General features: G+C 46.8%; 1 protein-coding gene across 1 annotated transcript; it reads right to left on the bottom strand.

Annotated features, from left to right (window-relative positions):
• Nucleotides 1–395: 395 nt before the first annotated feature.
• LOC104338542 (keratin, type II cytoskeletal 8) lies at nt 396–5,404 on the bottom strand. Its single transcript, XM_009944591.2, has 7 exons — nt 4,661–5,404; nt 3,088–3,305; nt 2,345–2,405; nt 1,642–1,737; nt 1,132–1,296; nt 918–1,043; nt 396–620 (listed from the first exon to the last, which is right to left on the bottom strand). The coding sequence occupies exons 1-7, from the start codon at nt 5,402–5,404 to the stop codon at nt 396–398; spliced, it is 1,635 nt and encodes a 544-aa protein (XP_009942893.2).
• Nucleotides 5,405–10,376: the final 4,972 nt, after the last annotated feature.

The raw sequence follows: 10,376 nt of genomic DNA, 5'->3' as shown, positions 1-10,376 counted from the left end.
ATACATGTGTATTCACACACACACCCTCACGAGAGACTACCATTTGCTGCGTTTCCCTCGTAAACTAAGACAGGAACTAAGATGGGTTGTTCTGATGGTAGGTGTTAATTACCACAGACAATAAAATGATAGCAGTGCTCGCATAAATGGCCAAGCAAAGCCTGGAGATACTTACAGATTGTGGCTGGTGAGCCTTCCTGTATCCTGCGAAGGAAAAGTGACATTGAGATAACGCGTCCGCCAAAAGTAAACATTAGGCCCAGCTCTATCAGTAAGCCAGTGAAAGAGCTCACTGCTACCAGGCAGCAATTTGTCCTGGAGATCTAAGCGACAGGTCAAAGGATGGGACACCCTGCTTTGTACAGGTTCTTCTATCCAGGATGAATAGTTTGTACCTACCTGATCTCCTCCTCCTCAAGCAGTGATCTATACATGGCAATTTCAATATCCAGGGCCAATTTCACATTCAGGAGCTCCTGATAATCATGAAGAAGGCGAGTGAGATCAGCTTTGGCCTGCTGCAGGGCATTTTCCAACTCCTGAAGCTTTTGCTGGCCGTCTTTGATGGCAGAGCTCCCACGCTGCTCAGCATCTTTAATGGTTCCTTGGAGGCTGGTGTGCTGCAGAGGGTACAAACAGAATGTGTCCATTTCCCTTCTATGGGTCTGGGATTTTCAAACCCTTCTGGGCAGTCCTTGGACCTGTCTCAGTGACAGAACTCAGCAGATACATTAGACAGGGTAAATTAACCCAAATTAAATCCCAGTGCAGACAGCCAAAATCTAAATCTGTTTATTTTGAAGAGAAAACATCATCTCTAGGTTTGCCTCCAAAGGACAGGCTACCTTATACTGCACTGAGTCCCCATGGAAAGGTGACTTAAATAGTTTCGTCATGTTGGAAAGTATCAGCTTTACCTTTTTCCTTGCAATTTCAATTTCTGGTTGGAGTCTTTGGATCTGCCTGGTAAGTTCCTGAATTTCCTGGTAACTGTTCCTCAGTTGCTCACGTTGATTTACCCACATGTTCTGAAGGTCCTGGTACTGATGTGCAGAGAAGAGAACAGATATTTTTGGTTTCTTTTCCACTAAGCAGACAGATTTGGCTCCTGTCTTGTTGATGTCTACTCACCCTGCCCTGGTACTTGGCATCTACTTCAGCTTTGCTTCTCTGAGCAACTGTCTCATACTCCTGCCTGACTTCTTCAATGATGCCATCCATGTTCAGTTCTCTGTGGTTGTCCATGGACAGAACCACATTGGTGTTGCCAATTACTGTTTGCAGCTGGGACAGCTCCTGCAAGGAAACCAAGATTTTGGAGTTTAACAGGCCAGGTTGTATTATGAGGAAAGAAATGGGACCCTCTGGCCGGTTACCCGCTGGAACTTCCCTACCTGCATCCCTCAGGTCCTATTGTTCCACCACCAGTTTTAATTCCAATTTTAATTTAACTTTGTGACACACCAGACCCCCTTTTCACTCACAAACAAAAAAGGACTTTAACAAGATCAAAGGCCAAGGATGATCCACTCTCCACACCACTCTACAAAGTCCTGTTCAGGCGAAATTTCTGGGAACGTCCACAAGATACCTGCCCTTCAAGACCTGAGGGCAAGTTTTTAATCTGAGAAGCATACTCACAGCTTCATGTAAGCATCTGAGGAACTCAAGCTCCTGCCTCAGTATTTCGACCCGAACATCAAACTCCATTTTTCCCATGTAGGCACTGTCCAGTTCCTGTAAAAAAAACCATAGGCATATTTATATTTCTCTGATGGCAAACTCGCCACTGAAGTGCAATTCTTGCAAGACTTGGTACATTTCTTTAAAGCCTTCATTCCTGGAGTCAAATAATGGCCTGTGAACCTCAGCTTTCATTTGAAAAGCAGTTGGAACAAAGAGAAAGTGTTTAACTCTTAGAAGAAAAGAATGGCTTGGAAATAAGCAAAATAGCTGTGGCAATAGAGAGAGAAAGTTCCTTGAGAAAGTGCAAAATACAGAAACACATATTTCATTAATTCTTCTAATAAAAAGTTGACTAAGTTTTCTGTTCTCCTGTCTAAGCCACCTATACACATTATTTAACCCATAATAACGATGTCTCATCTAGGTTGTGACTGAGTGAACAGAGAAAGACCATCACCTTTTAGATAACCACCTTACAAAGGACCAAACTGGTCTCTAGCGGAAACTATTTCTCTCCAGCCTTGCAGTAAAGAGCTTAGGTTTTTGATGGCTTCAGTTAGAGGGGAGTTAAATGAAGTTAAGTAAATACCCTGCAACCATCCAGGTATTGCTTTGATTCTGAGGCTTTGATTTAGCTCAGTGTCTTGCATTACTTCACCTTTTTAAGCTCCACAAACTCCTCTTCTTTCGACGTGCGCTTGTTGATCTCATCCTCGAATCTGTTGCAGCACAGAAAAAAAATCTGTAGCTCATTACCTATCTTACTTTTTCAGTCAAGTGGATCAGAAACCAAAGGGAATCATCCAAAAAGGGAAAGTGTCAAGTTTTCGTTTAACTGCAATTTCTGGCAACTGCAAAGGCAATTGCAAACCCTCCGCAAAGCGTATGCTAAATCAGCCAGCAAAACATGGTAGATACAGATCAGTGCTGACATCCTTGTAACTCTGAACTAAACCTTCCGTACTGCAGAGCTGTGGATGTAAATTCTCTTTTGGGTGCATCTAAGCCAGAAGTGACCCTTCTCAGCTTCACGCCGCTGTTCTGGTCTGTCCCTCCCCACTGCACAGGCCGACCATACCTTCACAACTACCAGCAGAAGTAAGGAGTTCTGGTTTACTCATTGCCTGGGGGAAGAAGGGTGTGAAGGAGGAGGGGAGGAGAAAAGAGTGGGATAGATCCACAGAGCCTCTGATTTCCCTCTTACTGTTCTGGCTTCTACCCTCACCACATCTGCTTTTGTCTTCCAGCTTCAAAGTCAAGTCCTGTAAAGAACCTGCTGCAGATTCGTGCTATAATGCCTACAACACTCAGGCAAGAAGCTGAGCTATGCCATCCCAGGGTAGGACTGTCATTGCCTTGGGAATTCCCAGTCTGCCTTTTCCTAGACTTGTGATTATTCACCTCTTTTTGTAATCATCAACAAGCTGAAGCATATTATATGCTTCCGGATCCAGCTGCTCCTTCTGGTTCTGGAGCGTTTCCAGCTGCCTCTGCAAGTTGCTGATGTAAGATTGGAAGAAAGAGGCAATGTTTCTGCTCTCTTCTGGTCGGGTACTTTGCTGCTGCAGAAGTTCCCATTTGGCCAGCAGAGCCTGGTTCTGCCGCTCAAGACATTGAACCTGAAAGGCAAAGTAGAAGAGCATCTCAGCCACTGGAAAGCACGGGGAGAAACACCAACATCAACTATCACCTATAGCAAAACAAATCCTAATTAACACTTCCAGTGCAGTAACATGTATAGGTTTTGTCAGGTGGGACCAAGTGGAGTAACACTGGTACCAACACACGAGACAGCTGAGAGTAATGGGAGACACCTCTTTTTTCCCCAATATGTTGCACAAGAAGGGTGTGCTTTTACTGCTGCTTCTCAAAGCTGATACTCAAATCTTTGCTGGCTTTTCATCTCTCAAATCTACAATATTTAACGGTGTGAGTGGGGTGGAGTAAGACTTCAGCTGCTTCTGATGCAGCTTAGACACCCAAACACATGCGTTAGCCCTCTCTCAGAAGAGCACAGAGGACTGCTCTCTTCTGGAGAAGAGGGTCTGCAAGACCTATAGCATGCAGAGCTGGTACATTTGGAACGCCAGACAGATAGCATCTCTCCAGCTGGGACACTGAGCAGGTTGTAACCTGGCAGCTGATTCCAGAAGGTTTAAAACAAAAAAAAATCAAAGGCACTCCTATTTTCCAGGACTAAGTGTGCTTAAAACTTCTGGGTGTAACCCACATCTTTTCTGTGGGCTAGTACAAGAAGCCCTTAAGTCTTCACATGTAACAAATAATACAAACTTCCACCCTATGCAGAGACATGTGTCACGACCCAGACAGAGGCATGTCAGGGCTGCGTGGGTGGAAGTGGTTCTGTGGCTGTTCTGTTCCTGTGCCTGTGAGTAGAAACGAATGAGAAGGTAAGGCTGCAAACAGAGAGGTATTGCAGTGCAAACCAAGGAAAGAGGTAAAGAAGAAAGATGTGGGGGCTACTGGCCACTTGCAAGACGCTAGGACCTCCCAGCAAAGAAGTCGCTTGTTGTTTTGTAATTCAGAGGAATGCAACATTCTCTGTTGCTTGAGAAAAAGGAGCAAAACACATCGAGGATGTCCAGTCCGTCACCCATTTATCCTGCTAGTACCAAGAATTCTCTGGGCCCAGAATATTACTAGCCATGCAGAAGCACTTTTCCTCAAAAGAGAAGTGAGTTAAAGCGTTGGTGACATCCCTGTAGTTTGTTATTGTCCTGCCACAAAAGGCGACTCAGAGATACTTATCCCAGGGCTAAAAGTGATTCATGCAGCAGCATTTATAGCAAGCTGTTAAGATTTTCACACCAGCAGGAGGGAATCTAGCCAACACTGTGATTCTTAGGGGGAGAAGGTGCAATGTAAAGGTGTCCCCATGTCTCACACAGGCAGAGCAGCACCCCTTAGACTTCCCCCTTACTAGATAACAAGTGAAAACAGAACAGGGACTCACCTTATCGATGAATGATGCAAATTTGTTGTTGAGAGCCTTAATCTGCTCTTTCTCATCAGACCGCACTCTCTGGAACTCGGGGTCAACTTGAACTTGTATTGGCCTCAGCAGGTTGGTATTGACATGGACCTCCTCGATGCCTCTGCTGACACCAGCCTGCCCAACACCCTGTCCAGCCGCTTGTTCACCAAAGGCACTTCTACCAAGATCTTCTCCAAGTACCTCCCTGCCTGAACTTCCTCCATACATGCTACCAAGCCCTGCTTCACCACCTTGAAAAGCTCCCACAAAATATCCTTTTCTGCCAAAGCCCCTGTCAAGATGTCTCCTACCACCAAATCCCAGGCACCTTCCGTATCCGCTTCCTTCTCCTCCGTAGCCTCCACCAGCAGAAATATTCCTAAACCCACCAAGGTTGTGGAGACTTCTGCTGCCATAACCATAACCATACCCATAACCACTGTATATTTCTTCTCTTCTGTTGTCTTCGCAGTGACTTAGGGTTGATGAACTTCTCCCACCCCTCAGTGTGCCACAGTGAGCGGAAGAAGAACTGAAATTCCCATCCCCAAATCTGGAGAAATGTTGGCTCATAGCGTCACTTTCGGAGCGTTGAGAGAAGACGAGAGAGCAGGTGGGGAAGGTTGTAAAACAGTAGGAGAAATGCGAGTGAAGGATCCTCAGCTCCTCGGGTGGGAGTGACGGAATTTCTCCTTTATATGTTCTGGAGGAGTTAGTCTCCATTCCGTGGTAATTAGCAGGTCTGTTAATGTTGTTATTGGGTTTGGTTCATCAGGCAGCAATTAATGGCTGCCTGAAGAGAGGTCAGTAAACACCACACACCAATGAAGGAATTGTGAAATTCCCCAAACCCTGCTTGACTCATGGGCTTTGCTCAGATAAGATTTGCTTATCTCATTAGCCTGCCCTCCATCATTAATTACAATTCGCACAGTTATCCACGCACGTTGCAACGGTTTGTTGCCTCTCAAACTTCCCCACCTCTTTTGGCATTTCATTTCATCACGAGGCCTTGATGTTGTCCTCATATTGGCTTGGGGGTGGCTCACCTTGCTTCACCGCATCACCAGGAGCACCTACTACAGAAAACAAAGACTACAGCTCCCTTAGCTTCCTATTCTCTCTTTTCTCTGGTTAACAGTACATCCACCCAAGAGTAAGTATTGCTTCTGCAGGGAGAGGCCAGGGGTTGCAATCCGGTCTTCTTGCTAATGGCATGTAAAAAAAAATCTGCCTTTGGTTCACAAAGCTGAAATAGTGTCTAGAAAACAGAAAAAATGGAATCTGTCTGTATCAATTTCAGCTTTAGGCAGATGGATACAGAGTTTTAAATGGAAAAGAGACATTTCCGAGATAAACTTCAATTAAACTCAACATTTAACTGTTAAAGATGAAGAAGAGGCCACCTTTGGGAACAGACGACCCATCACTTCCATATACGAGGACTCTTGCCCCTTCTGCTGTGACTGCTCTTCCATGTGGAGCAGTTAGACCATGAACCAAAACCGCCTGTTTGTGGATTGTTGTTTTTCAAAGGCCCTGGGTAGCTGGGAAATGAAACACAGAGCTGAGCTCCAAGCTTTTGTACCCAGATTTTCTCACTGAGCATCTGCCTGATCCATCCCTTCTTCCTCTCCTCATCTCCATGCAGGACTTCACCTTTCCAGTCAGAGCACGCTCCAGTGCAAGACTCACCAACCATGGACTCTTTAAAAGGCATTTGGGAGCCAAGTCTTTCTGCTGACAATTCCACTGAGAGTCTTCAGCCTTCACTAATATCTCAAGATGACAACTGAGATCTGGCACACTGTCCCCAAAAGCACTGGTGGAGCAATTTCCGCATGGCGAGCACCTCTCTCTTTCTCCACTACACAGCATCAGGAGGAGCTGGGCTTCACCTGAAGGGGATAGAGTCATAGAGTCATTAATGTTGGCAAAGACCTCTAAGATCATCAAGGCCAACCGTCAACCCAACACCACCATGCCTGCTAAGCCATGTCCTGCAGTGCTACATCCACACATCTTATGAACCCCTCCAGGGATGGGGACTCCGCCATTGCCCTTGGGCAGCCTGGTCCAAGGCTTGACCACTCTTTCAGTACAGAAATTTTTCCTCATATCCAATCTAAGCCTCCCCTGATGCAACTTGAGGCCATCTCCTCAAGTCCTACTGCTTGTTTCTTGGGAGAAGAGACCAACACCCGCCTCACTACACCCTCCTTTCAGGTAGCTGTAGAGAGCGAGAAAGTCTCCTCTTAGCCTCCTCTTCTCCAGACTAAACAACCTCAGTTCCCTCAGCCGCTCCTCATAAGACTTGTGCTCCAGACCCTTCACCAGCCTCATTGCTCTTCTCTGGACACGCTCCAGCACCTCAACGTCCTTCTTGTAGTGAGGGGCCCAAAACCAAACACAGGATTCGAGGTGCGGCCTCAGCAGTGCCAAGTACAGGGGGACGATCCCTGCCTGACTCCAGCTGGTCACACTATTCCTTGCTTCCAAAGGTGCTGGATAAAGCCACACTATGAACCCATCAGCTATGTAGAGTTTACGTGGTCAGGGCTTTGTAATCCTTGCTCTGGCTCCATTTGGAAAGTGCCTCGTAAATGCCCTAAATTAATGCTTTGTAGGGAGACATAAGAGCTGTTATTAGACCAGCTGATATATCTAGAAATGGACAAGATTTTTGGATGCTCAGTGACCAGAAGAAGGGCTTTTACCAGAAGTAGACACAGTGTTTTCCAGGCAACCAGATGAAAAGTACTACTTCCTATCATACTTGGTCTCTTATAGCCTTACACCAGGAATGGCCAACTGGTAGCCCAGATCTTCCATTTGGGCTACTTTTTTGTAATTAATCTCTACTAGTTACCTACATTTCACTGAGAATTTCAACCAAATTTCCCACTGAATTTCCCCTTTTTATATACTTAAATAAAAATCTGACTTGGAGTGAGAATTCTGTGTCCCACTAGAAAGAATAATTGTGGTGAACACAGAAAATGTGTAATGACCATGATTTTAAAGTCGGTGGGGGGACACCTGGAAATGGATCCATTTCAACACGTCTGGGTATGGTTTGCCAAAGCACTAGGGTATTAAAACAGAACAGAAAATATTTTTGTGTAGTTGGACTCAGTAGTTTCTAGATGCTGGTGCATCTTGAGAGAAACCCACGTAAGTTGTTCTCCTTCACTCCCACATTTCAGTCAAGATGAAAGGTGCTTTCAGAGCTGTATCTACTCCCTGCAAAATTCTTCATAGGACAAACTGTGTCTGAAATATCCTGAGACTGAAACTCCTGTGTGACCATGGAGCCATTCTTAGGCTCAGGTAAAGATTAAGTGGACAATATATGACTTCCCATCAGGAGGAGGTGAGGCTTCGTGGACATGACCCGTGATTTTGCTTGTGAGGTCTGAGCTAAAACATCCCCTTTGCTTGCCTTAACTAATGATCCCTCAGCACCATGCATGAGAGTTACGGAAGGGCTGCTGGTTTCCACCTATCTGTTGAGTTTGTGAATGACTACTTTGGGTGCAATCCATCTTCATCCCTGCTCTTTCCATTTTGAGAGTGGCTCATTCCAATGCACGCTGCATCAGGCAACACTTTAGATCATCCACATGGATCTTGGAAGGAAGTGTTATGACCTAGGGAACACCCACAGACCAAACAAGTCAGCTCCATGTGGAACAACAGTTGGAGAGATGTGTATCCAAAATCACTGCCCTAAATACATACATCAGCTCACTGCATGAAGCAAGCCAGGTGGCAATTCACACAGAACCATTGCACTGATCTGAAGCAGCCATGTCCTTCTTGAGAAGGCCTGCTGCAAACCCTGCATGAGAAGAGCAACCATCCTACCACAAGCACTGCATAACGCAGAGCACAGCACGTGGGCTGCTGTTGTGATCAGTGCTGGCACCAACTCAGCCTTGGTACAGCAGACCAAGCCACACCTGAACCTGTTGAGCTGGCTCCAGAAACAGCGATGCATCCAGAGAGATGTTTGTGCATCCTGCGGATGAACGGGGAGCTTCCTGCAATGCCTTCCTCTTCGCTGCGATCAGCTGGCATTGCTCTAGGTAGATTCTGCTCTGATCCTTTAAAAGAACCAGCAAAATGGTTCCCAACAGGCACAGACCAAAGGACCATGGGTTCAACAAACATGCTTACCACAAAGATGTGTCATCACAGAACCTACCAGGGAGCAGAAGTCTTCATCGGCTGTTCAAATAGCCACAGCAGTCAGCCTGGCTTTTTGTCGTTGGGTTTAAGATAAAGTTCAATTGCATTCCAAAATTATTCACCTAAAATTGACTGCTTGGCCTTCTTTTGTAACTGTTGGAGCAAGAGCAGAACCTCCATGTGTAATTCCTCCCACCCAGAACAGTCTGTGAAGCAGATGATGATGTTCCTTCCATCTGGAGAAGCCTCCCAAACAGGCGACGTGAGCATGCCTTTCCAAATGTTCTCATTTCCCTCTATAGATCATAAGGGAACCCGGAGAGCTCACTCAGCTCCTGATTTTTGAGTGGTGAAAGTAATGTGAGCTGAGCTGTCCACCGTCGGACACATGTTGCCGAGACTGTGCCATGGATTATCATTTTCAGACCATAAAGACAATTCACAAACAGACCCAAGCTTAACTCTTTGAGCACGACTGATGCAGGAACCTGCCAGCCTCCACAACCCACATCTGTCTCTGTCCACCTCGAGTCAACCCAGATAATAAATGTGAATAACAAATTCTAGTACTTAGGCTAATGCTCAAGGAAATGGCTCTACATTCTTGCAGGAACATTTCAGTTAGCTCAAAATAGAAAGCCTGAGTGACTAAAGGATCTGAACAGGCTGGAGTGTTGGGCAGAAAGGAACCCGATGAAGTTCAACAAGGGCAAGTACAGGGTCCTGCACCTGGGGAGGAACAACCCCAGGCACCAATACAGGCTGGGGCTGACCTGCTGGAGAGCAGCTCTGCGGAGAGGGACTTGGGTGTCCAGGTGGACGACAGGTTGACCATGAGCCAGCAGTGTGCCCTGGTCGCCAAGAAGGCCAATGGGACCCTGGGGTGCATTCAGAGGAGTGTGGGCAGCAGGTCCAGGGAGGTTCTCCTCCCCCTCTGCTCTGCCCTGCTGAGGGACCATCTGGAGTACTGTGTCCAGTTCTGGGCTCCCCAGTTCAAGAAAGATGAGGAGCTACTGGAGAGAGTCCAGCGGAGGGCTGCGAGGATGAGGAGGGGACTGGAGCATCTCTCCTACGAGGAAGGCTGAGGGAGCTGGACTTGTTCAGCCTGGAGAAGAGAAGGCTGAGAGGGGACCTAATAAATGCTTATAAATATCTGCAGGGTGGGGGTCAGGAGGACGGGGCCAGACTCTTTCCAGTGGTGCCCAGCAACAGGACAAGGGGCAACGGGCACAAACTGGAGCAGAAGAAGTTCCAGCTGAACACGAGGAAGAACTTCTTCCCTCTGAGGGTGACGGAGCCCTGGCCCAGGCTGCCCAGGGAGGTTGTGGAGTCTCCTTCTCTGGAGATATTCCAGACACGCCTGGACACGGTCCAGTGCAGCCTGCTCTGGGTGACCCTGTTTGGGCAGGGGGTTGGGCTGGGGGATCCCCAGAGGTCACTTCCAACCCCTGCCATGCTGGGGTTCTGTGAAAATCCTGCAGACATCTCAGAACAAAGCTCTGGC

The sequence above is a fragment of the Opisthocomus hoazin genome, chromosome 32 (assembly GCF_030867145.1).
Source record: "Opisthocomus hoazin isolate bOpiHoa1 chromosome 32, bOpiHoa1.hap1, whole genome shotgun sequence".
Taxonomy (NCBI): Eukaryota; Metazoa; Chordata; class Aves; order Opisthocomiformes; family Opisthocomidae; genus Opisthocomus; species Opisthocomus hoazin.
The sequence above is the reverse complement of the archived record's forward strand: the minus strand, read 5'-3'. Positions and strand labels throughout refer to the sequence as shown.

Bases quoted from the DNA above. Each gene is read 5' to 3' on its own strand.
- LOC104338542 (XM_009944591.2), bottom strand. From the start codon at position 5,404: ATGGAGACTAACTCCTCCAGAACATATAAAGGAGAAATTCCGTCACTC. The intron at 2,406-3,087 runs GTGAATAATCAC...GTGCTGCAACAG, and splicing joins GTTGATGATTACAAAAAGAG to ATTCGAGGATGAGATCAACA. The intron at 1,738-2,344 runs GTGAAGTAATGC...TTTTTTTTACAG, and splicing joins AGTTTGTGGAGCTTAAAAAG to GAACTGGACAGTGCCTACAT.